Raw genomic sequence first — 26,990 nt, forward strand, 5'->3', positions numbered from 1 at the left:
AAAAGTTTCAGAAATTTGACAAAAATGTTAAAAAAATAGCAATTTTCAAAAGGTGAAAGATTATCTCTTTAATCCATATAGTCATATCACACAAAAACATTAATAAATAACATTTCCTACATGCCTGCTTTACATCAGCACCATTTTTAAAATGCTAATTTATTTTATTAGCCTTTTAGGTGGTTAAATAATGTAGCAGCAATTTTTCATTTTTTCAAGGAAATTTACAAAATTTATTTTTTTGAGGGACCTTTCCAGGTTTGAAGTGACTTTGGGGGTTATATATATTGGAAGACCCCAAATGTGATACCATTTTAAAAATAGCACCCCTCGACATATTGAAAACTGCTGTCAAATAGTTTATTAACCCTTCAGGTGATTTTCAGGAATTAATGCAAAGTGGTATAGTAGGAATGAAAAAGTGTTTGTTTACCACCTAAATGTCACTAACTTCTGAACTGGCCGCTATAGCCGGGAGACTCTAAGGCCGCTATTTGGCCATGAACTGCTATGGCAAACATCAGGACCACACAATCATGAACTCAGTGTGTCAATTAGATTAAAGCAGAAGCCCCCACAATCTATTAACCATTTATTAGATGTAGTCACTTTTGACAGCAGCAACTAAGGGGTTAAACAGATCTGAATGGTGCAAAAACTAATCATTTGTGATACAGCAGGTTGTCAGCTATAATGTACAGCTATCAGCTGCTGGATTGTCACCTGTATGGGGATGCTATTCTCTTATATCTCAGGTCAGTAAAAAGATGTATTGGCTGTCATTAAGGGGTTAATAACTATGTTACTATGTTAACAGGTATATACAGGAGGAGATGACATACAGGTATATACTATACACAGGAGGAGATGACATACAGGTATATACTAGATACATGAGGAGATGATACACAGGTATATACTGTATACAGGAGAAGATGATACACAGGTATATATTATATACAGACAATTTATGTGCAATATAATCATTATAATTTGTTATAACTAACCACAATTAGTTACTATTTCCAAGCAACTCCCGGCTCTTCAGCTAGTGGTTATATAATATACTAGCTGAAGAGCCCGGCGCTGCCCGGGCATAGTAACTAACTACGGTCAGTTATAACAAATTATAATGTGTGTAAAATATATATATATATATATATATATATATATATATATATATATATATATATATAATATGCAAATAAAGTCCTTGGAGCCAGCCTCATTTAAGAGTCTGACACGGCACTAGCCAGATCTTCCTCCAGGGAAGGACCCAGCCAAGGGGTGGCTCCTTTCGGAAACCACCATTACGACCATATTAAGTGGCCCTTTAAGTCAATATCCAGCTCTTTACGAGTTTACAGATATGACAAGGGAAATACCAAGGCCAGGTATCCATCCACAGACAGCTGTTTCGGGGTGTTGCCCCTCATCAGTGTGGAGAAGGATTCTGGCTAGCTGGGTGCAATGCCTAGTAAGTAGACCAACATCACGAAACAATCACTGACCTCAGGGAGACCAGTCAAAGAAAACACTGCGGCAGCCGGCAGAGGCGCTCAATCACAGTGAAATCCTAGGTGCAATGCTCCCTGGGAAATACGAATATGCAAATAAAGTCCGTGGAGCCTCAGTTAAGAGTCTCAAACACGGGACTAGCCAGATCTTCCTCCAGGGAAGGACCCAGCCAAGGGGTGGCTCCTTTCAGAAACCACCATTACCACCATATTAAGTGGCCCTTTAAGTCAATATCCAGCTCTTTACGAGTTTACAGATATGATAAGGGAAATAACAAGGCCTGGTGTGTGTGTGTGCGTATATATATATATATATATATATATATATATATATATATATATATATATATGAGAAACTGGGTCTGAGCAGAAAAAGTAAATTAATGTGCATGCAAAATGTAGTTGCATATGAACACATGACCTTTACACAGAGAAAACCAAAAGCAAAACATATATCCTGGAATAAAAAAGTAAAAAAATATGACAAGTGGAAAGGTTTTAAATACAAGAGTTAGGACTGTCCCACAAGGGTTGCCGTGACGTGGCGGGATGGCTTCTACATTATTTTGATCAAAATTATGTTAACTAAATACCCTTATTATTACTATTATTACTACCTTCATGCAATTTTTGCAATATATTTTTTTACTTTTTTATTCCAGGATATTTGTTTTGTGTTTTGCGTTTGGTTTTCATATATATATATATATATATATATATATATATATATATATATATATTAGAGCCCCGCCCACTCAGCATAGCCACATTCACTATAATATCCCACATCATCCCATCAGCCAGAGCCACCGGACTACTACCCCTAATATCCCACATCATCCCGTCAGCCTGGGGTCAGAACCAGAGCGCTGAGTGGAACGGTCCTAACTTCCAAACCGGGGATCCCTTTAAGAGAGGCCTGGGGTCAGAACCAGAGGGCGGAGTGGATTTGTCCTGACTTCCATACCAATGATCCCTTTAATAGAAGCCTGGGGTGAGAATCAGAGCGAGCACTGAGGGATTTACCCTAACTTCCATACCTGAGATCCGTTTGAGAGGCCTGGGGTCAGTACCAAAGTGCAGAGTGGATTTGTCATCAATTCCATACCGGGGATCCCTTTAAGAGAGACTGCGATCAAAACCAGAGTGCTGAGTGGATTTGCCGTGGCTTGCGTGCCAATGATCCCTTTAATAGAACCCTGGGGTCAGAATCAGAGCGTTGAGGGATTTGCCCTAACTTCCATACAGGAGATCCCTTTAAGAGAGCCTGGGGTCAGTACCAAAACGCAGAGTGGATTTGCCCTAACTTCCATACCAGTGATCCATTTAAGAGACCCTGTAGTCAGAACCACAGAGCTAAGTGGCACGGTCCTAACTTCCATACCAGGGATCCCTTTAAGAGAGGCCTGGGGTCAAAACCAAAGCCCTGGATGGATTTGCTCTGACTTCCTTACCGGAGATCCATTTAAGAGGAAAGATGTGCCTACGGGATGGAGGATGTGTGATGGGGATATGGGCAGGGAGGGGGGGATTCATTTCTGTCCTGTGCTCTCTGCTCCTTTCAGAGGGGCAGACAATGGCTGGGAGCTTATGTTCCCTGGGATGCTAGATGTCTCCCAGCATGTCAGTGTCTGCTGAGATGTCAAGTGGGAAAACTTGCTCATAGCAACCAATCACAGCTCAGCTACTTTTTAACCATCTCTGGTGAAATGAGAGATGCTTAGTGATTGGTTGCAAGGAAAACTGTTGCTCATAGCAACCAATCACAGCTCAGCTTCTTTTGAACAGCTCTGGTAAAATGAAAGATGCTTCGTGATTGGTTGGGGATACATACACACACACACACATTCACTTTTATATTTAGAGATATAATACACACATTTTTTATGTGGCTATAGGGTGTGAGGGGTTTGCATATGACAAAAAGAGGTTCACGTTGATCAAAACTGGATGTATACTGGATCCAGCACACGCCTGAGAAATGGTCTATTTTTTGGATCTGACCCAATCTTTCTTGCCTTTTAATTGTGTGTAGATATATGAGGATTCTATTGTTCTACAATCAGTCTTCAAGAGTGCAAGGCAGAAACTTTCAAACGAAGATGAGAGTGAAGAGGACAGCAATGAAGAGGAAGATGAGGAGGATGAAGATGAATCCGAATCTGAGGGTAAACCTTTAATTCATAGATATTACTTTTTACATATTCTAAATGTTTTCAGAAAACCGCATTACGAAGAGGCAAACTCACTGGCTGTAATATTACCCAAAAAGTAATAATCCCTCTAGAAAATGTTTTGCTGTTTTTCCATAACTTAAAGCACACAATGTGGTATTAGAGCAGTATAGCACAAACTGATTGTGCAAAAAAATAAATATTTTTTTTTTTCTTGCCACCTGTAACGTTGAAGGCTTGTGCTTTTTCACCATGAGACAATGTTTTTATTGATCGCCTCAATGCTGTTGAGAGAAAAACTAATTCTTGCATGTTTTTCTTTTCTTGTTATGCCGTTTAAGGGATATGTTCATTTTATATTTTCATCAGACTTTTTTACGAATATGGCAATACCACAAATGTTTTTTTAATTTTCAATTGGGGAAAAGGTGGATGATCTGAACTTTTATATTCTTTTGAATTTTTTTTAAAACCTTTTTTTACTTGTATTGATTAGACCAATTAAGCCCTTAACATAGCCAATTTTCATAATTTTTTTCTTTTTCTTCCAAGAGCCATAATTTTAATATTTTTTGTTCCACACAGGAATGAGGGCTTGTTTTTTGCAGTACGAGTTGGAATTTTATTTCCATTTTCCAGTACATGAAGTGTTCACCCCTTAAACAATGGTGGTTTGCACGTTCATGATTGGGCCAATTTTTAAAATTCTGACCACTGTCCTTTTATGAGGTAATAACTCTGAAACGCTTAAATGGATCCCACTGATTCTGACATTGTTTTCTCGTGACATATTGTACTTCATGTTAGTGGTAAAATTTCATTCAAATAACTTGCGCTTATTTGTGAAAAAAACGGAAATTTGGCGAAAATTTCGCTATTTTCCAACTTTGAATTTTTATGCCCTTAAATCACAGAGATATGGCACACAAAAAACATAATGAATAACATTTCACATATGTTTACTTTACATCAGCACAATTTTGGAACCAAAATTTTTTTTTGGTTAGGAAGTTATAAGGGTTAAAAGATGACCATCGATTTCTCATTTTTGTAACACCATTTTATTTTTACAGACCACATCACATTTGAAGTCACTTTGAGGGGTCTATATGATATAAAATACTCAAAAGTGACACCATTCTAGAAACTGCACCCCTCAAGGTGCTCCAGACCATATTCAAGAAGTTTATTAACCCTTCAGGTGCTTCACAGGAATTTTTTGAATGTTTAAAAACAAATGAACATTTAACTTTTTCACAAAAAAATTACTTCAGGTCCAATTTTTTTTTATTTTACCAAGGGTAACAGGAGAAATTGGACAGCAAAAGTTATTGTGCAATTTGTCCTGAGTATGCTGATACCTGATATGTGGGGGGAACCACTGTTTTGGCGCATGGCAGAGCTCAGAAGGGAAGGAGCGCCGTTTGACTTTTTCAATGCAAAATTGGCTGGAATTCAGATCGGACGCCATGTCACTTTTGGCGAGCCCCTGACGTACCTAAACAGTGGAAACCCCCCACAAGTGACCACATTTTGGAAACTAGACCCCCTAAGGAACTTATCTAGATGTGTGGTGAGCACTTTGAACCCCCCCCCCAGTGTGTACTTTTATTTTTTTTTTATTTCCAAAAAATGAATTTATTAGGGATTTTTTTTTTTTAAATTTATTTAGCGATTTTTTTTTTTTTTTTTATAAATTATTTTTACGTATTGTCATGTGACAGATCACTGCACAGGCAGTGCAGAAGGCTTCCTCGTGCCTGCGCTTTGTAGGCACTGAGGAAGCCGGCTCCCTGCAGGCCCCCGAAGGTCCTCGCCGCCATATTGGATCCGGGGATCTGCAGGGAAGAAGGCCCCAGCAGCAGCGCTGCACATCGTGCTGCTGCGGGGGTCTCGGGGAAGCACGGAGGGAGCCCCCTCCCTGCCCATGTTTCCCTAAACCCCCGGGACACTACAATCGTGTCCGTGACTGCCCCTGACACAGTGCCGGGTGTCAGCTGTGATAATCAGCTGACACCCGGCCACGATCAGTGGCGCTCACCATGTGGGCGCCGCTGATCGCTATGACGTACTATCCTGTCCCTGGGAATTAAGTCCCAGGGCACATGGACGGGTAGTACGTCATATGGCAGAAAGGGGTTAAAAATAAATGCTATCATTCAAAAGTACAAGTGCATTGAAATTGCGAAAAATACAATTATGACATTGTTTTTTAAGACTGGTTTTTACGGCATACATTGTATGGTAAAAATTACCTGGCAACACAATTCTTCTCCTCTGTACGATTATGATCCCAAACTTGTCCAGTTTTTTTTATTATTTCAGTGGTCAAAATTTGAATTTACCGTATTTTTCATATTATAAGACGCACTTTCTTCCCCCCAAAAAAAATTTTGGGGGGTGTCTTATAATGCGGATATACCTTGCCAGACCCGGTGGAACAGGGTCCCAGGGTCACTGCTGGAGGAGGCAAGAGTGGCGCGTTGCCGGAGGCTGGGATGAGAGGGTGTTGCGATGTGCGCCTGTGCGGGTGAAAATGGCTGTGGTGCGGGGGGATCCGCCAGGATATCGACCCGAGATATCTAGAGACGAGATCTCAGCCTGAGCATGCGCTGCCCCGGAGGCCATTGCATCGCAGTAATCGATATGTGGGGGGGCTTCGGGCTTTCACAAAATACCGGCGGAGCCGCCCAGCACCACAGAGCACCGCAGCCATTTTTCACCTGCAGCGGAGCACCCCCTCACCCCAGCCCGTGGCCTGCAGCAACGCGCCATTCCTGCCTCCTCCAGCAGCGACCCTGGGACCCCGCTTCACCACAGCCACCACCTCCGGTAAATAATAAGACGCATGCATTATAAGGGGCACCACCATTTTATTTAAAAAAAAAAAAAAAAAATTCCTATTTTTCTCCTCAAAATTTGGAGTGCGTCTTATAATCTGCTTCATATTATAATTCGCAAAATATGGTAAATAAAAAACAGAGGTTACTGCCTCCATTTTCAAAGATCCTGTAACGGTTTCATTTTTCGCTCAAAGTTGTGACTGCTTATTTTTTGTGGCGTGAGACTGCGTTTTTGTTGATACAATTTTGGGATAGATGGGACTTCTTACAGTTATTTTTTTGCAGTATTCCGAATAAAAACCCAGTTTGGGCATTTTTCTAATTTTCTCTGTTTACTATGTTTACCAATCTGGTTAATTGTTTTCACGCTTTGATAGATCTGACTTCTCTGGATGCAGTGATACAACATGTGCATGTTTTTGTTTTTTAATGGGGGGGGATTTAAACTTTTTTTAGTTGTGTTTTTGTTGGGGGGGGGGGGGGGGGGTTTACGTTTTGCAAACATTTTAAAATGTTATATTGTATAACTTGTCCCCTAATGGACTTCAATCTGTTATTGTCAGAGCACTTGTACTATGCACTGCAATACCACAACATTGCTGCATATTGTGAAAGTCACGGTCTCGTGTAGTCTTTCTGAGCAAAATATAAAATTCAAACTGTAAATTTTAACATAAAGAAAGAAAAGTTAATGTCAGAAACTTTCAGATCTCCACACTCTTATTATTAACACCATTGATTACATGGAACTGTACATGAGAAGGGGTTACATACAAATTACAGATAAACTAACAATCACAGACTGATATAGAGGGGAGAGAGGACCCTGCCCTTTCGGGCTTACATGCTACAGGATGGTGGGGAAGGAGACAGTTGGTTGGTGGGTTGCAGCAGTTCCGGTGTTGGTTGAGGTGATATCACCGGTAGTGGTGAGAGAGAAGGCGGTAGTGGGGTCATTGCAGGCTGTAGGCTTTCTTGAAGAGGTGGGTTTTCAGGTTCCGTCTGAAGGATCCAAATGTGGTTGATAGTCGGACTTGTTGGGGCAAAGAATTCCAGAGAATAGGGGCTATTCTGGAGAAGTCTTGGAGGCGGTTGGGTGAGGAGCGAATAAGTGTGGAGGAGAGAAGGAGGTCTTGGGAGGACCAGAGATTACGTGAGGGAAGGTATCGGGAGATTAGTTCAGAAACATATGGGGGAGACAGGTTATAGATGGCCTTGTAGGTCAGTATTAGTAATTTGAACTGGATACGCTGAGGGAATGTGAGCCAGTGAAGAGATTTGCAGAGGGGAGAAGCGGAGGAGTAGCGAGGAGAGAGATGAATTATTCGGGCGGCAGAGTTAAGGATGGACTGGAGAGGTGCGAGGGTGTTAGCAAGGAGACCACAGAAAAGGATGTTGCAATAGTCGAGGCGGGAGATGATGAGGGCATGCATAAGCATTTTAGTAGATTGAGGGTTGAGGAAAGGACTGATTCTGGAAATATTTTTGAGCTGGAGGCGACAGGAGGTAGAAAGAGCTTGGATGTGCGGTTTGAAGGACAGGGCAGTGTCAAAGGTTACTCTGAGGCAGCGTACTTCTGGTACTGGGGAAAGTGTGATGTCATTAATTGTTATAGCTAGGTCGGGTAAGGAAGATCTGTGAGATGGAGGAAAGATTATGCGTTCAGATTTGTCTACATTGAGTTTGAGGAAGCGAGAGAAGGAGGAGGATATGGCTGATAGACACTCTGGACAGCAGAGAGGTGACATCTGGGCCAGAGAGGTAGATCTGAGTGTCATCAGCATAAAGGTGGTAGTGGAATCCGTGGGACTTTGAGTTGCCCCAGACCAAGTGTATAGATTGAGAAGAGTAGGGGTCCTAAAACAGAGCCTTGGGGGACTCCCAACAGAGAGAGGGTGGGATGAGGAGGTGGTGTGGGAGACGCTGAATGTGCGGTTGGAAAGGTATGAGGAGATCCAGGATAGGGCAAGGCCTTTGATGCCGAAGGAGGAGAGGATCTGTAGTAGGAGGCAGTGGTCAACTGTGTCGAATGCAGAGGACAGTTCTAGAAGCAGGAGTATAGAGTATTGTCCATTTGATTTGGCTGTAAGTAGGTTGTTAGTGTCTCAGTGGAGTGATGGGGGCGGAAACCAGATTGTAGATTTTCAAAGAGCAAGTTAGATGATAAGTGGGAGGAAAGTTCAGTGTGGATGTGCTGTTCCAGGAGTTTGGAAGCGAATGGAAGCAACGATATTGGGAGATAGCTGGACATAGCGGTTGGGTCGAGGGTTGGCTTTAATATATGGTCTATAATTCCATTCTTCATACTTATATACTGATTTATACAGGCTAGACCAAAGCCAAAAGGACATTGATGCATAGCACGCGAGTTTGATTTTCCTTTAGGAAAATAACCATTTGAGAAAGCATAGTTCTCATTTGCATGGTAGATGTTTAATTTATGTATTTTTCAGCACTTTCACCAGCAAAAGGACTATGTTCAGGTCACAGCGACCCAAACATGCAATCATATTTCCAGATCATTTTTACTATGTAATAAACACAGTTACTAAGAAAAAAACAAACACTGCAAAGTTGTGATTTGCTATTTTGACGCTTGGAATTTTTTTCCTGCTTTCCAGTACATCACATGATGGATGATGGATGGCGTCATTGAAAAGTTCGACTCCTCACAGAAAAACAAGCCCTCATAAGGCTATGTTGACCAAAACATTAAAAAATTGACGTGTGGAAAAAAATGAAAGTGAAAAAATGGAAAATCAGAGTGGGGAATGAATTACTGGTAATGGGGAACCAGAGCATCGGTGAATAAAAAATTTAAATGCCATTGTCAGGATTTCATAGTGACATTTCCAATCGTTAAGCATCGGTGATTAAAAGTAGCTCTGGTGGCTGTTATTACTATTACAGGCAGATGCCAGTTGTGTAACACAGCCGGAATCTGCCCAAACATGTCTCTGGCCTAATAGGTAGATGCTATTGGCAGTCCTGGCATCATTGCAACTGCCATAGAAAAATGTTTGTTGCTGGGGACAAACAGGCACACCTTAAATGCCATAGTCACTATAGACCTCTGCATATAACTAGTTAAACCATATGAGACCGTCTTTGTTCTTTTGGGACTCCGCAGCTTAAGTTGCTGTAATCTTCTGAAGAATCGCTGTGAGTTGTCCTCTCAAAACTTCAAGGTGGTTAAGGGATTAAAAAGGAGTATTCCCTTGAATCCTCTGATTTTTGAAAAAGAACATTTTAAATGTTTTAAAACCATAAGTCATGTAAATGTGGAAAAAAACCAAGATTCCTTCTGTCTCTGTTGAATGGCTTTTGGAAGTGTCTGGAGTATTATGAGTTCCCAATAGTTTTCAGTGACCCAAAGAGATATGATCAGTTTGTCTAACGTCATATGCTTCTCGTTTTTCTATCAAGTTTCTAGTTTAGTTTTCTTTGTGAACTGTTATGACACTGATAAAGCCTAGGATCTGCGTTACAGTTGTTTTTATATAGATACATATATTTATTTTTTTGGTACAATGGAGTTATGGAATGAATAAATCTGTTAAAGTAACGCTCCACTTTTCTTTTTTCTTTTTTTTTTTTTTCTTTTTTTTTTTTTAATAAATACCCAGCCGGTCAGATGTGTTTTAACATATATTCCAATTTGGCCAGACATGCGCATAAATTAGCCTTCATTGAAAAAATTCCATGGAAAGATTTCAATCAATACCTTTGTTGAAAACTTAGGCTGTGTGCACACGCTGCGGATTCCGCTGCTGATTAATCCGCACGGATTTTGCAAAAACCGCAGATAATCCGCAGGTCCAAAGTTTAAATAAAAAGACTCAAACGTAAAAGACACATGCATAAAGTACCGTATATACTCGTGTATAAGCCGAGATTTTAAGCCCTTTTTTGGGCTTATACGCGAGTCATATACGGGGGTCGGAGAGGGAGTGGGGGGTGTCAGAGACCATACTCCCCCCCCCCCCCCCCCCCCTGGCATGGTCTCTGCAGCCCCCTTGCTTCCCCCATGATCTCAGTGTCCCAGCTGTTCCTGCATTCAGCGGTCACGTGGTACCGCTCATTAAACTCATGAATATGCTCATATTCATTGAGCGGCTGCGGTACCACGTGACCGCTGAATGCAGGAACAGCCTGGGACGCTGACATCATGCTGGAAGCAGGGGCTAAAGAGACCAGGCCCCAGGAGGGGGTGGTGAGTATGGCGGGGGAACAGAGCAATACTTGCCACTCCCTGTTCCATCGCTGTCTCCGGGTCCTCTGGCTGTGACATTTAGCGGAGGGCACGATGACGTAGTCGGTGCGCGCCCTCTGATAACGTCACTGCACAGGACCCGGGAGACAGCGATGGAACCAGGAACGGTAAATATAGCCAGTGCCGAGGGCCTGAGCCAGTGGCTACACTGGCACCTTGCCCCCAGCAACGGAGAGGTGAGTATGTGTTTTTGTTTTTTTATAGCAGCAGCGGCAGCAGCATGGGGGGGGGTATTTATATATGGAGCTTCTACTTGGGCCACCATTAACCCTTGTGCAGCATATGGGGGGTATTTATGTATGGAGCATCTACTTGGGCATCCATTAACCCCTGTGCATCATATGGGGGTATTTATGTATGGAGCATCTACTTGGGCAGCATAGGAGGGGTATTTATGTATGGAGCATCTACTTGGGCATCCATTAACCCCTGTGCATCATATGGGGGTATTTATGTATGGAGCATCTACTTGGGCAGCATAGGAGGGGTATTTATGTATGGAGCATCTACTTGGGCCACCATTAACCCTTGTGCAGCATATGGGGGGTATTTATGTATGGAGCATTTACTTGGGCCACCATTAACCCTTGTGCAGCATATGGGGGGTATTTATGTATGGAGCATCTACTTGGGCCACCATTAACCCTTGTGCAGCATAGGAGGGGTATTTATGTATGGAGCATCTACTTGGGCCACCATTAACCCTTGTGCAGCATATGGGGGGTATTTATGTATGGAGCATCTACTTGGGACACCATTAACCCTTGTGCAGCAATATATGGGGGTATTTATCCTTGGAGTATCCTGTTGGGTCACCATTAACCCTTTTGCAGCATTTTATGGGGGTATTTATCTATGGAGCATCTTTTTGGACCACCATTAACCCTTGTGCAGCCCCACCCTCAGCTTATACATGAGTCAATAAGTTTTCCCAGTTTTTTGTGTCAAAATTAGGGGGGTCGGCTTATACACAAGTATATACGGTAAGTATTAATCACCGCATGTGTGCATAGGTTATTAGGTAAAGAACCACTGGTGAAAATATAAATGTTAGAGAGAGAAGAAAAAAAGATGTGTAAGAGTCCACAACTAAATAGAAAATACAACTTTATTAATTACAAAAGAATAAAATTTGGTAAAAAGTGGGGAAAAACAACCAGATGGAGCAGTGAAAACAAGACGAAGGGACAATTGCAGGTAATCAAATATATATACAACATGATTATAAGATGAAAAATAGATAAGAAAAGTAGTGTGTGTCAATAATACAGGGTGGACCATTTATAAAATTGGAATCCAAAATGGCCGCCATGGTCACCACCCATCTTGAAAAGTTTTTCCCCTCCCATATACTAATGTGCCACAAACTGGAAGTTGATATCAACCATTCCCATTTAATTTATGTTTAGCCATATAAATGGCCCACCCTGTATATGCAGCTGACGCGTAAAGGGAGTAATACATGAGAGACTGAATTGTGGATAATCGCCACAAATTTTCTTATGGACATTGCCAGGGATTTATATATTATAACCTCATATATAGGTGTTTAATAAGAACACGGGGATTGGTACAGGAATCAACATTACCTGTATGCTTGCTGTCAGTGAATGTCCCATGGACGCGCCCATCTTGACACGTGTTTCAGCGTCTACCTTTGTCAGGAGGGTGATTATCCACAATCCAGCCTCTCCTTTACCGGTCTGTCGCATATATTATTGACACACACTACTTTTGTTATCTTCTGTTAATGACTCAGGCATCAGGGTTACTACTATTATTCTTATACACTTATGCACTTTACTGATCTTTTGATTTTTTTTGTGGCTAATCTTCATATCACGACTTGTTACCTATTTTTCATCTTATAATCATGTTGTGTATACCATGGTGACCTGTAGTTTAAAGGAAACCTGTCAGCAGGATTATACACAGTAAGCTACAGAAAATGATACCTTGGGTGATGAAATCTGTCTTGTGGCTGTTGTTTAATCTTTCAGTTTTGAGTTAATGATATGCTCGTGCTCCCGAGGTTGGGGACAAAATGTGCTCTCATTAGGTGTTCATCAGTATGGCTTCTTATAGGTCAGTGATCCCTCAGTGACCTCTGCCCTAGTTTACATATATAATAAATATATATACACTCACTGGCCACTTTATTAGGTACACCTGTCCAACTGTGTGTTAAGACTTAATTTCTAATCAGCCAATCACATGGCGGCAACTCAGTGCATTTAGGCATGTAGACATGGTCAAGACAATCTCCTGCAGTTCAAACCGAGCATCAGTATGGGGAAGAAAGGTGATTTGAGTGCCTTTGAACGTGGCATGATTGTTGGTGCCAGAAGGGCTGGTCTGAGAATTTCAGAAACTGCTGATCTACTGGGATTTTCACGCACAACCATCTCTAGGGTTTACAGAGAATGGTCCGAAAAAGAAAAAAAATCCAGTGAGCGGCAGTTCTGTGGCCGGAAATGCCATGTTGATGCCAGAGGTCAGAGGAGAATGGGCAGACTGGTTCGAGCTGATAGAAAGGCAACAGTGACTCAAATTGCCACCCGTTACAACCAAGGTAGGCAGAAGAGCATCTCTGAACGCACAGTGCGTCGAACTTTGAGGCAGATGGGCTACAGCAGCAGAAGACCACACTGGGTACCACTCCTCTCAGCTAAGAACAGGAAACTGAGGCTAAAATTTGCACAAGCTCATCGTAATTGGACAGTAGAAGATTGGAAAAACGTTGCCTGGTCTGATGAGTCTCGATTTCTGCTGCGACATTCGGATGGTAGGGTCAGAATTTGGCGTAAACAACATGAAAGCGTGGATCCATCCTGCCTTGTATCAACGGTTCAGGCTGGTGGTGGTGGTGTCATGGTGTGGGGAATTTTTTCTGGGCACTCTTTGGGCCCCTTGGTACCAATTGAGCATCGTTGCAACGCCACAGCCTACCTGAGTATTGTTGCTGACCATGTCCATCCCTTTATGACCACAATGTACCCAACATCTGATGGCTACTTTCAGCAGGTTAATGCGCCATGTCATAAAGCTCGAATCATCTCAGATTGGTTTCTTGAACATGACAATGAGTTTACTGTACTCAAATGGCCTCCTCAGTCACCAGATCTCAATCCAATAGAGCATCTTTGGGATGTGGTGGAACGGGAGATTCGCATCAGGGATGTGCAGCCGACAAATCTGCGCCAACTGTGTGATGCCATCATGTCAATATGGTCCAAAATCTCTGAGGAATGCTTCCAGCACCTTGTTGAATCTCTGCCACGAAGAATTGAGGCAGTTCTGAAGGCAAAAGGGGGTCCAACCCCTTACTAGCATGGTGAACCTAATAAAGTGGCCAGTGAGTGTATGTATGTATGTATGTATATATATATATATATATATATATATATATATATCCATATCCCCTCCTGTAGGTTTAGGCACATCATGGGCTCTCCAAATGTGGCATGGCATCCCCTTGATTCCAGCCATTTTTGCATTCAAAAAGTCAGACGGTTCTGCTTCCCTTCCGAGCTCTGCCATGCGCCTAAATAGCAGTTTTCCCTCCTATATGGGGTATCCATGTATTCGGGAGAAATAATACAACAAATTTTGGGGTTCTTTTTCTCTTGTTACTTTTGTGAAATAAAATTCTTGTGGAAAATGGTTCATTTTATTTTCCTTCCATATTCAGTTAATTCGTGTGAAGCAGCTGAAGGGTTAATTCACTTTTTGAATGTGGTTTTGAGGGGTGCAGTTTTCAGAATAGTTTCACTTTTGGGTATTTTCTGCTATATAGGCCCCTCAAAGTTTCTTCAAATGGGATGTGGTCCCTAAAGACTGTTGTTGGAGAAATTGCTGGTGAACTTTGAACCCTTGTAGCTTCCTAACTAAAAAAAAAAAAAAGTTTGTTTGCAGATGTAAAGTAGACATGTGGGAAATGTTATTTATTGTCTATTTTGTGTGGTATAGCTATCTTATTTAAGGGCATAAAAATGTAAAGTTTTGCATAAGTATACGCAAGTCATATCGACCAAAATTTACCACTAGCACGAAGTCCAATGTCACAAACAATAATCTCTGAATCAGTGGGAACTGCTGAGGCATTTGAGGTATTACCGCATAAACTGACACTGGTCAGATTTTTTAAAAAAAGGCCTGTCATTTAAGTTAAAAATTGGCTCTTTTCACTAACGGGTTAAATCTCTTAACTAGAGGCATCGTCCTGTTTTGTTTTGGGTTTTTTTCCCTTTTCTGGCTAGAAGTGACATCCATGCGGTGACGACATTCTAAAAAAGAATTTTTCCATAAAATAATAATTTGGTAATTACATGAGGGGTTGGGATGCTTCACTCTATTTGTATTAGTGACTAAACCTCTTTAAGGCTATGTACACACGCTGCGGATTGGCCTGCGGTTTATCACCTCTACAATGGAGGAGATGGTAAACCGCAGCAGAATCCGCAGAAAAGAAGTGACATGTCATTTCTTTCATGCGGATTCAAATCCGCAGCTTTTCCGCAGTTAAAAATCCGCAGCATGTGCACAGCAGATTGTAAATCACATAGATGTACATGCTACTGTACACTGTCTGCAGAACTGCTGTGGATCCGCAGGAAAAAACGCAGCGTGTGCACATGGCCTAAAGGGAAGCTATGAATAGAAATATACTTATTGTTTAAATCAAGTTATGTTACATGTGTTTAAAATAATGGTAATGTGTGTTTTGTTTGTTTGTTTGTTTTTTAATTGTAATATGAAAAATAGCTAGTAATCTTGCAATATTCTAATTGACAACTGGGGCTTTTTTAGAGTCGGGAAATAACACGTACGTTAGCCACAATGAACAGACTCTAATATCTTTTGTATTCAGGCATCTAATATGGTCATTGCGAAGGGAGGGGGCGTAGTAGGGTTACCTGTGACATTTCCTATTGTGATTGGTGGGTTTTGTATTATCTATATCCTGCCTCTGCTGATAAAAAAAGTTTTGCTGGAAACTCTTCTAATCTTGCAGTTTTCACTCTGGCTACTAGGGCTATTTTAGATAGATGTCACAGCTGTCCCCGCACCTCTTCCATTTGCACGGGTTCATTAGATGCTTCATATAATACGGTCAGAGGTCTGTTCATTGTGACTACATCAGTAGCATAGCTACTTGGGGGGTAGAGGAGACCATCACATAAAGAGGCCCACCAGAAGCCACTTCTTTGATAAGGCACAATACAGCACAGGAGGAGAGCAGCAAAATGCCGTTTCCTGTCTGTTGGAGACTGCAAGCTGCTAGCACAGTGGCCAGTTGCAGTGTGCCCCTCCTGCACTGTATTGTACTGACTGACCTGAGGAGCTTCTGCCAGGCTGCAGTTTTTTTCACTATGTGCAAGCTGGGATTGGCTCAGGGCAGGCACGCTGGGTTCTAGTGCCCACCTTGCATTTCACTCAGACACTTCCTGGTCCTGCTGCAAACTTCATCGGTAAGTGGGGATAAAATTTGTTAGATTGATAGGCATGTAATGGTCACTGTGGACTGAATGTGAGAGGGTTGGGGTATTGTGGGGGTTGAAGTGGTGGAGGGAGACAGGGCACTAGGGGTCGAATGTGACAGGATGGGGCTATTGTGGGGGCTGAGGTGGTGGAGGGGTGACAGGGCACTGGGGGTGAATGTGAGAGGATATGGGTATTGTGGGGGAGGTGTTACAGGGCACTTGGGGGTGAATGTGAGAGCATGAGGGTATTGTGGGGGCAAAGTTGGCGGAGGGGGACAGGGCACTGGGGGGCTGATTATTGTACTGTTTTGTTATTAGATTATATGCACTCCATCATATATAATAGTTACTTTCTGGGATGGGGAGGCCGTGGACTTTTTAAACTTAAAAATTGGGTCTTTTAAGGTCAGTATAAGAAGCCCCCATATAGGAACCATGAGCTGCATCACATTTAAAGCACCACTCCAGCATTTTTTTTTAATTTCACTGCTGGCACTTGAAATCCAAGACCTCTACTGACTGATACTTACTTTCCGGCAGTTTCATTTGATTTCGCCACCGCACCGCTTGGATCCGTCTCCTGCAGTTTGTGACCTGTCCGCTGCTCCAGTATTTTATGAAGCGGTGGGAAGGTCACTAGTAAATTTCAGTCTATTAGAGCCTCGTTCTGACTCTCATAGACTTACATTGAGCACTTAAGACGTAGCATTTAACTTTTGGCCAGTCAGAAGCTGCGCTTACAAGATTTAGCCGTGGGACTGGAACGGTGCAAAAGAATTGGTGACTGGAGGATGAGTATATGACCAAGGCAGGGGACTTGCGCTTAAAGCACAACTCCAGCGATGAAAAAAAAACCTTGCTAGAAGGAACATTAATAATTTAATAATAAGCAGACTGCCAAATCATGACAGGGAACGCCTGCTTCATGAGACCCCAATATCACTGGCAGTCATGCCACCACGTTTGTGGGGGAAATAATACTTTATTTACGGGAGTTCTCAGCCCACCATACTGTGTATAGGGGAGCTGTGAAGGCATTATACTTTACATAGAGAAGCTATTGGCCCATTACTTGTATATAGGGGAGCTGTGGGGGACATTATACTTTCTATAGTGGCGCTCTGTCGGCATAAGACTGTATAGGGGAGCTGTGGGCTCATCTTACTGTGTATAGAGGAGCAGTGGGGACATCATAATGTTATGTATAGCAGGAGTATGAGGTGTGAGTGGGGAAATGGAAGTAAAGAATGGAGATCTTACAATTAACACTTAGGTGACTGGAGTTAAAGATAATGGGAATACATAAAGAGTGGTGAAATGGCCCAGAACAGTCCCTAAATGAGAGATGGTAGGAAGTCACAAAGACAGTATGAACACAGTCTAATGGCAGTGATTAGTTTTTTATTATGCACAGTACGAATATACAGGAAATACAATCCTGGAAATCTCTTAAATTATTTTTTGCAGGCAGGGACCACCTGATTTAAAATTAATAATTTCGCCAAAATACTTTTTCCCTTACAGACGCTGCCGGTTCTACTATCTAAAGCCGATGACAAAAATTTTTTGACAGAAATCTTCCGTCAGTTTATTTGGGGCTCAAGGTGGGGATCTAGAATTAGTATTTTTAAGTTGCAACAAATTAAATCCTTAGGTGGCTTTAATCTCCCTAATATACGCCTATATAGTATAGCGGCTGTCTTCCGTCATTTCTTGGACTGGATCTATGCCTTTACCCGCTTTACAAATACCCCAATAGATGAGGCGATGTGTAGACCTTTTAGACTTCCTGCTCTGCTTCACCTACGTCAAGCTGAGGTCCCAATGGAAATTAGGGATAACCCCCCTACTATGGTCAGTAATTTTGGGATGGCGTCATGCTAGACGAATTAATGGACTGGACCCCCATATCTCAGTGTTTCTTCCTTTTAGAGGCAAGCACTCCTTTCTATAGGGCAGGCCACTTCCCATCTATTGTGTGCTTTGGAATAATGGTTGTTGATTTGGTTTGTGACATGTTAGCAGACAATCAATGTCCTCTCACTTTGTAAGACACTGTCTTTAAATACCCAATCCTGGGAGGAGCTAATTTTACTATCACCCAAATTAGACATTATGTGGGCTCGATACTGCGGGATATACCGGATGATGTTGGAGCACACCCTCTAAACTTAATCTCAATTAAAGCTTACATGGGGAATTATTATTTGAGTCTTCTATACAAATCATTAAAACCTTCCATACAGTGGTCAGACTCTTCACCGGGCCTGGGGAGATGGGTATCTCCACTAACCAACTGTCAGGTAAAAGACATCTTGAAAGCCACATTATGTATTAACTCTGTTACCCTATGATGGCTACACATCCGTGACTCATGATATTCCATAGAGCATATACTGTATCTCACCAGAGATTAAATCTAAAATGTCCCCCTCAGGTAACTTTCCCTGCCCTAAATGCTTACATTCTTCTGCGGATATTTTTCATTGTTTATGGGACTGTCTAAAAATACGGGAGGTTTGGGATACACTCTCGGAACATCTCAGTAATACCTTTGGTGTATCAATCTCTGTTTCTCCGGAGTGGGCCATATTCAGTATTCTTCCACAAGATCAGTTGGTGAGGCTTTCTGTTCAGCTGTGCCGTATTTTATTTGTTTGGGCGGCTGCTACCCGCAAAAGTATTTTACATATATGGGCACAGGTTAATACTCTTTAAGTTTAATTGCTAAGAAGGTAAGATGAACTGGATAGAGTCCATTTTGAATAAAGAGAAATACACTAAACAATTTTTCCTTACTTAGTCGTCTCATTTTTTCCTTACTTGGTCATCTTTTATTAATACCCAGACATTGTCGATATGCCAGCCGATTCATGGTTGCTTCCAGTTTACAGACTGGTACATGAGAGAGCAAATTGATGGCAGAGCTGCTGTTAGGCTTGATTGGTGTTACTTTCTGATGATATGGATGTGTGCCAGAGTGGAGGGGAGGGGATGTTGGTTAGTGTTATAATACACTGTTTAGTTCTCAAAGTACGTTGAAAATCTGTTGGCTCTTTTCTGATGTTTTTGTACAACTTTTGTACTCTTTGTGTTTATTGTTCAATAAAGACAGTTTATTTAAAAATAGAAAAAACAAGAATTAAGTTTTTTGATCGCTATGACATTGCATTAAAATGCCATAACGGGCAAGCAAAACAACATCTGCACCAAAATGGTATCATTAAAAATGTCAGCTCGACGCGCAAAAAATAAGCCCGCACCCAACCCAAGATTCTGAAGATCCTGAAAAATGAACAAGCTACGGGTCTTGGAAAATGGCGCAATTTTTTTTTTTTTTTTTTTTTTTTTTAAAGCAAAGTTTGGATTTTTTTTTTTCACCACCTAGATAAAAAAAGAACCTAGACATGTTTGGTGTCTATGAACTCGTAATGACCTGGAGAGTCATAATCTCAGGTCTGTTTTAGCATTTATTGAACCTAGCAAAAAAAGCCACACAAAAAAAACAAGTGTGGGATTGCACTTTTTTTTGGTATTTCACCGCACTTGTGGAATTTTTTTTCCCGTTTTCTAGGGCACGACATGGTAAAACCAATGGTGTCGTTCAAAGGTGCAACTCGTCCAGCAAAAAATAAGCCCTCACGTGGCTATATTGACGGAAAAATAAAAAAGTTATGGCTCTGGGAAGAAGGGGAGCGAAAAACAAAAATGCAAAACGGGAAAAAAAATACCTCCGGTCACGAAGGGGTTAAATGTTAAGTGGACACTTAAGCATTATTGTTATAGGGGCAATCAGAGTATTGTGAGCATCAAAGTTACATATGTGGTATTACTTTTTATGGACAATATGTGGAGGGCGCTAGCCCAGGGTATTAACCCCTTCACGACCAATGACGCCACATAGGCGTCATGAAAACTGGTGCCAATCTGACCAGTGAAGCCTATGTGGCGTCATGACTTTAAAGCCCCCCCTGCGGGTCGGGTGACTTAGGTCACTGAAAGGTCACCCGACCCGCAGATACAGGGAGCTTTGTTCTTCACCATAGGGGGCGTGACTTCGCCCCCAAGTGACTACGATCGCTCTGATTGGCTGTTAAAAGTGAAACAGCCAATCAGCGATAGTAATATTTCATTGATGAAATATTACAATCCAGCCATGTCCGACGCTGCTGCAGCATCGGACATGGCTTGTGACAGCGATCCAACCCACCCACCCGTTAACGGGGGCGATCTGCCCCCCGCCACTGAATGACAGCAGCTATGTGCCGCCGCTGTCATCATCTCCCCCCGCCTTCCCTCCGCTCCCCCCCCCGGCTTCCAATCGCCCCTCCTCCCACCCCGCCGGCTTCAATTTCCATTCATTCATTTTGATCACTGATAAACTCTCACAGTGATCAAAATAGAATGAAAAGTAAATAAACCCCTCGTTTATCACCCCCATAGGCAGGATCAACTAATAAAATAAAGAAATTATTTTTATTTTTATTTTTCCGTTAGGGTTAGGGTTGGAAAGAGGGTTAGGGTTGGAATTAGGGTTAGGGTTGGAATTAGGGTTAGGGTTGGAATTAGGGTTAGGGTTGGAATTAGGGTTAGGCTTGTGGTTAGGGTTATGATTAGGGTTGGGATTAGGGTTAGGGGTGTGTTGAAGTTAGGGTTGGGATTAGGGTTAGAAATGTGTTGGGGTTAGGGCTGTGGATAGGGATGTGTTGGGGTTAGGGTTGAAGTTAGAATTGTGGGGTTTCCACTGTTTAGGCACATCAGGGGGTCTCCAAACGCGACATGGTGCAACCATTGATTCCAGCCAATTTTGTGTTCAAGAAGTTAAACGATGCTCCCTCCCTTCCAAGCCCCAACGTGTGCCCAAACAGTGGTTTACCCCAACATATGGGGTATCGGCGTACTCAGGAAAAATTGCACAACAACTTTGGGGGTCTAATTTCTCCTGGTACCCTTGGGAAAATTAAAAATTGGGGGCTAAAAAAATATTTTTGTGGAAAAAATTGTTTGTTTTTTTTATTTTCACGTCTCTGTGTTATAAACTTCTGTGAAGCACTTGGGTGTTCAAAGTGCTCACCAGGCATCTAGATAAGTTCCTTGGGAGGTCTAGTTTCCAAAATGGGGTCACTTGTGGGAGGTATCTATTGTTTAGGCACATCAGAGGCTCTGCAAACGTAACGACGACCGCAGACCATTCATCAAAGTCTGCATTTCAAAACGTCACTACTTCCATTCCGAGCCCTTACGTGTGCCCAAACAATGGTTCCCCCCCATATATGGGGCACCAGCGTACTCAGGATAAACTGTACAACAACTTTTGGGGTCCAAGTTATCCTGCTACCCTTGTGAAAAAAAAATTGCTGGCTAAAAATCTTTTTTTTTTGAGGGGGAAAAAAAATATTTTTTATTTTCACGGCTCTGCGTTATTATGCCTGGGCATTATAAACTTCTCTGAAACCCTTGGGGGTTCAAGGTGCTCACCACACATCTAGATAAGTTCCTTGGGGGGTCTAGTCTCCAAAATGGGGTCACTTGTGGGGGGGGTTCCACAGTTTAGGTACATCAGGGGCTCTGCAAATGTAACATGATGCCCGCAGACCATTCCATCAAAGTCAGCATCTCAAAATGTCACTACTTCCCTTCCGAGCCCCGACGTGTGCCCAAACAGTGGTCCCCCCCCACATATGGGGTACCAGCGTACTCAGAACAAACTGGACAACAACTTTTGGGGTCTAATTTATCCTGGTACCGTTGTGAAAATAAAAAATTGCGCACTAAAAAATAATTGTTTGAGGGAAAAAAATATTTTTTATTTTCACGGCTCTGCGTTATAAACTTTTGTGAAGCACTTGTGGGTTCAACGCGCTCACTATGCATCTAGATAAGTTCCTTAGGGGATCTAGTTTCCAAAATGGGGTCATTTGTGGGTGTGCTCCAATGTTTAGGCACACTGGGGCTCTCCAAACACGACATGGTGTCCGCTAACGATTAGAAGTACAGTAATTTGCATTTCAAAAAGTCAAATGTTGCTCCTTCCCTTCTGAGCCCTGCCGTGTGCCCAAACAGTGGTTCCCCCCCACATATTGGGTACCAGCGTACTCAGGACAAACTGGACAACAACTTTTGTGGTCCAATTTCTCCTGTTAGCCTTGTGAAAATTAAAAATAGTGTGCTAAAAATCATTTTTGAGGAATAAAAATTTTTTATTTTCACTACTCTGTGTTATAAACTTTTGTGAAGCACTTGGGGGTTCAAAGTGCTCACTACACATCTAGATAAGTTCCTTAGGGGGTCTAGTTTCCAAAATGGGGTCACTTGTGGGGGAGCTCCAATGTTTAGGTACACAGGGGCTCTCCAAACGCGACATGGTGTCCGATAACGATAGGAGCATATTTTCCATTCAAAAAGTCAAATGGTGCTCCTTCCCTTCCGGACCCTGCCGTGCGCTCAAACAGTGGTTTATGACCACATATGAGGTATCGATGTACTCAGGAGAAATTGACCAACAAATTTTAGGATCCATTTTATCCTGTTGTCCATGTGAAAATGAAAAAACTGAGGCTAAAAGAAATTTTTTGTGAAAAAAAAGTACTTTTTTTTTTTTTTTTTTTTTTTTACAGATCAATTGGTGAAGTACTTGGGGATTCAAAGTAATCACTATGCATCTAGATAAGTTCCTTGGGGGGTCTAGTTTCCAAAATGGGGTCACTTGTGGGGGAGCTCCAATATTTAGGCACACAGGGGCTCTCCAAACTTGACATGGCAACCGCTAAATATTCCAGCATACTTTCCATTCAAAAAGTCAAATGGTGCTCCTTCCCTTCTGAGCCCTGCCGTGCGCCCAAGCAGTAGTTTATGACCACATATGAGGTATCGGTGTACTCAGGAGAAATTGACCAACAAATTTTAGGATCCATTTTATCCTGTTACCCATGTGAAAATGAAAAAATTGATGCTAAAAGAAAATTTTTGTTGGAAAAATTAAAATGTCCATTTTTTCTTTGCACGTTGCTTTAGTTCCTGTGAAACACCTGAAGGGTTAATAATCTTCTTGAATGTAGTTTTGAGTAGCTTGAGGGGTGCAGTTTTTAAAATGGTGTCACTTTTGGGTATTTTCTGCCATATAGACCCCTCAAAGTGACTTCAAATGTGAGGTGGTCCCTAAAAAAAATGGTTTTGTAAATTTTATTGTAAAAATGAGAAATCGCTGGTCAACTTTTAACCCTTATAACTTCCTAACAAAAAATATTTTGTTTCCAAAATTGTGCTGATGTAAAGTAGACATGTGGGAAATGTTATTTAGTGACTATTTTGTGTCACACAACTCTCTGGTTTAACAGAATAAAAATTCAAAATTTGAAAATGGCAACATTTTCCTATTTTTCGCCAAATTTCTGATTTTTTCACAAACGCAAAAGTTATCGACCTAAATTTACCACTAACATGAAGCCCAATATTTCACGAAAAAACAGTCTCAGAATCGCTAGGATCCGTTGAAGCGTTCCTGAGTTATTACCTCATAAAGGGACACTGGTCAGAATTGCAAAAAATGACCAGGTCATTAAGGTCAAAATAGGCTTGGTCATGAAGGGGTTAATGTATTCTAGTGGGGGGACTTTGCAATCTAGAGAGCACAAAGGAGTCATTATTACGATGTAAGGGGCACAGTGGTGGCAGTATTATGTGGGTCAGTAAGAGGATTTATTGGACACCACAGCAGGTGCTGTAGGACACATAGGGCAGCAACGGCTCAGTATTGGGGTATCAGCAGAATGAGTAGTTTGTGCAGGATGGGCCTGGAGTGAGAAGTCAGATATTTAGTTGTTGTAATCTCTGCAGACGAGTACTGGCTGAAGAAGTTGTCATGTTGGTCTGGGCCAGATGGAAAAGATGGTGAAAGTGTATGACTCAATAAGAAGAAATGTCAGCTGTAAGTCTCGATAACTGTACTGTGGATCTCCTATATGGTCTGCAGGACTGGTAGCTACCACAATATGGTAATATCAGTGTTCGTTTTTGTATGTAGATATATTTTCAATCACAGCGCGGTCACCTGGTGAGTTTCCCCTATACTAACAATTAGGGTGCGCCACATAGCTGTAGTCAGGACTACCTGATTAGGGGCACGCTCAGATTTTTCACCCGACCCCCCCCCCAAGCTGAAACCCTAGCTACACCTCTGGACTACATACTAGGAAATGGGAAGCTACTGTAGTGTGTAAAGAGAAGAAAAAAGTTTTCTGTTTTTTTGGTAAAGATTTTAAGAAAAACCCCACTCAAATATTAGGATATGATTGCTTCGTTAACTGAATTACTGTAACTGGGTTACTTAACTCTAGTCAATGATGTTAAATAATATAATGCAAATTGGGCATTTATTTTCACTCTTGCCATTTTTGTCTGCCATTTGTCTACAAAGCGATTGAAGTATACATTACCATATAATAACTCAATATAATAAGGCTCTTGTATACTGTTTTACTGGTATAAAATAGCTAACCCCAAATGTATTTTTTCCCAGTCATTTGTCTGATACTGTCCATTTGAATCACAATCAGAATTGTTCTCTTATCAGTCATCAATTTGTATAGTAATTTTAAACTTTCTGCTTTAGCCAAATCTGTAAAGGTGAAAATCAAGCTGAATAAAAAGGATGAAAAGAGTCGAGGAAAGGGAAAGAAACGCCAGAGTCGTGGCAAAGCCAAGCCAGTAGTCAGCGACTATGACAGCGATGAAGATCAAGATGAAATTGTGAGTAGGAACGTTCAATTGATTGGAGCGTGTGTAAGCACACAGAAGTAGTAAAATTGTGATTTCAAATCCCGACCTTAAGGCCCTTTTACCTTTAGCGATGCACCAGCGATCCGACCAGCGATAGGACCCGGTCAGGATCGCATGGTGCATCGCTAAATGATCGCTAGTGAGCTTCCAGACAGGCAGATCTCACAGCAATGCAGCAGCGACGCAGCGGACGATACTTACCTTTCACACACAGCGATCCTGACGTCCTCCCGCTCGTCGTCACAGCAGGAAGCACCCGGCGAGAAATGGAGCCGACCGATCTCGCGCGATCAGCGACAGACAGCGGGGGAGCCAGTCAGAGGTAAGTATCAAACATAGCGATATCGCTAGCAATATCGCTGCTGCGTCACAAAATCAGTGACGTTTTAGCGATATTGCTAGCGATATCGTTATGTGTAAAACCCCCTTTAGTGAATACATTCTGGCTGTTATTACTGGTTGGCTGCATGGGTGATGTAAGTTTATCACATGACTGCTGCATTTGGAAGTTTGGTGGTTTTATTAAATTATTGTAAAAGAATCACTTTGTGTTAATGTCCATATCTTTCCCTCCCCTAGGATCAGTCGGAGGGAAGCGGAAGCGATGACGAGTGACCTACATGACTCTTGTTTTATGGACAGAATTCTTCATTTTCTATCTTCAACTCATATAATTTCATGTTTTTCTAAAAAAGGAAAAATACACAATGGGAATGTTTCTGTATTCATCATCTAGAGGTGACTGTAGACTAGTGGCAGGCATACATGATCTCATCGTGTAAAAAAAAAAAATATATATAAATATATATATATATAGAAACCAACCACACACAGATTTTGTAACATATTGTGACCAAATGGCCTCCAGTATGAAGCAAGTTACATTTTTTTGATGGAAAACTGTGGATCAATAGTATAACTTTTGTGAGTCGACTTTGATTTGGAATTTGTTTTTCTGTGCCTGGTTTGCAATACCATGGTACAGCTAACGGCTGATATTTTGTAGCAATGAGAACTGGGACAAATAAATAGAAGCAACTGGTTATTTTATTTTTCGTCAGGCAATTTTCTTTTAGTAGTTCTTTGTTGCTGTGGTTGTTTGTTTTTTTGTTTTTCCTTTTTTTTTATCTTAATTGTGGTACATTTATGCAACTTTCAAGTACTGGTTAACTCTTTTGGTGCTGGAGGAGCCTGCAATTTACTGTTTTGCATGCTGTGGCTCAACTGGCTCTTAAGATGTTAATAAGCAGTAGTTCTTTTCAATGTTTTTCCCTTTCTCGCTCCCTGCCCATTTTCCTCTCACATTAGAGCAGTTTAAACCCAAAGTTGTTGAAAACATAAAGTATATGGCTAATGTAATTCCTTTTTTTATTACAATTTCTATTTGTTATGAAGAAGTTTGGTTTAACTTGTTAATTGTTGCAAACTATATCTAATGTAATTGAACATTTAATTTTCCCTTGGCCATTTTTTTTCTCTAAATTGAGCTTTATCAATGTGGATAATCAGCTTTTTTCCTTGAAGTGTACTTAATCTTTGCTTTCTTTGCACAATGTCTTTGGTTGCAATTCATAAGCCTGAGGCAAATAAAATCCCAGCAATTTTGAGAAAACAGTGTTATTGTGACTTTCTAATGAGCAGTAAACTGCTTCACATTCAATGTTTAATTATTCAGACTCCCACACAGGTTAATGAGCAAGACATCAAGGATCTACATTAATGAGGATATTGTCATTGTCTTCAATTTCTTCCTGGGAAGTTAGTCAGGATGTTTGCCACCAAACACTAAATGGCTACAAATACAACATACAGTGCTTAACAAGATCTCTGGTATTAAAGGGACTCTGTCACCCCATTTTTGGACAATCAGCTGCCGGCCCTGCCATCAGGAGCTTATCTACAGCATTCTGTAATGCTGTAGA

The 26,990-nt window shown here is 41.5% G+C and overlaps 1 protein-coding gene across 4 annotated transcripts in view; it reads left to right on the plus strand.

The window, feature by feature from the left end:
* The window catches only part of SMARCA2 (SWI/SNF related BAF chromatin remodeling complex subunit ATPase 2), a 356,753-nt gene extending 330,073 nt beyond the window's left edge, over nt 1-26,680 (plus strand). For all 4 annotated transcript variants that reach the window (XM_073542600.1, XM_073542602.1, XM_073542601.1 and 1 more), the window contains 3 exons: nt 3,553-3,685; nt 24,902-25,038; nt 25,648-26,680. In XM_073542600.1, coding sequence (XP_073398701.1) covers nt 3,553-3,685; nt 24,902-25,038; nt 25,648-25,683 — 306 coding nt within the window. In that variant the 3' untranslated portion in view covers nt 25,684-26,680. The remainder of the gene's footprint in view (nt 1-3,552; nt 3,686-24,901; nt 25,039-25,647) is intronic.
* Nucleotides 26,681-26,990: the final 310 nt, after the last annotated feature.

The sequence above is a fragment of the Dendrobates tinctorius genome, unplaced genomic scaffold (assembly GCF_039654945.1).
Source record: "Dendrobates tinctorius isolate UK_male_01 unplaced genomic scaffold, ASM3965494v1 ptg000128l, whole genome shotgun sequence".
Taxonomy (NCBI): domain Eukaryota; kingdom Metazoa; phylum Chordata; class Amphibia; order Anura; family Dendrobatidae; genus Dendrobates; species Dendrobates tinctorius.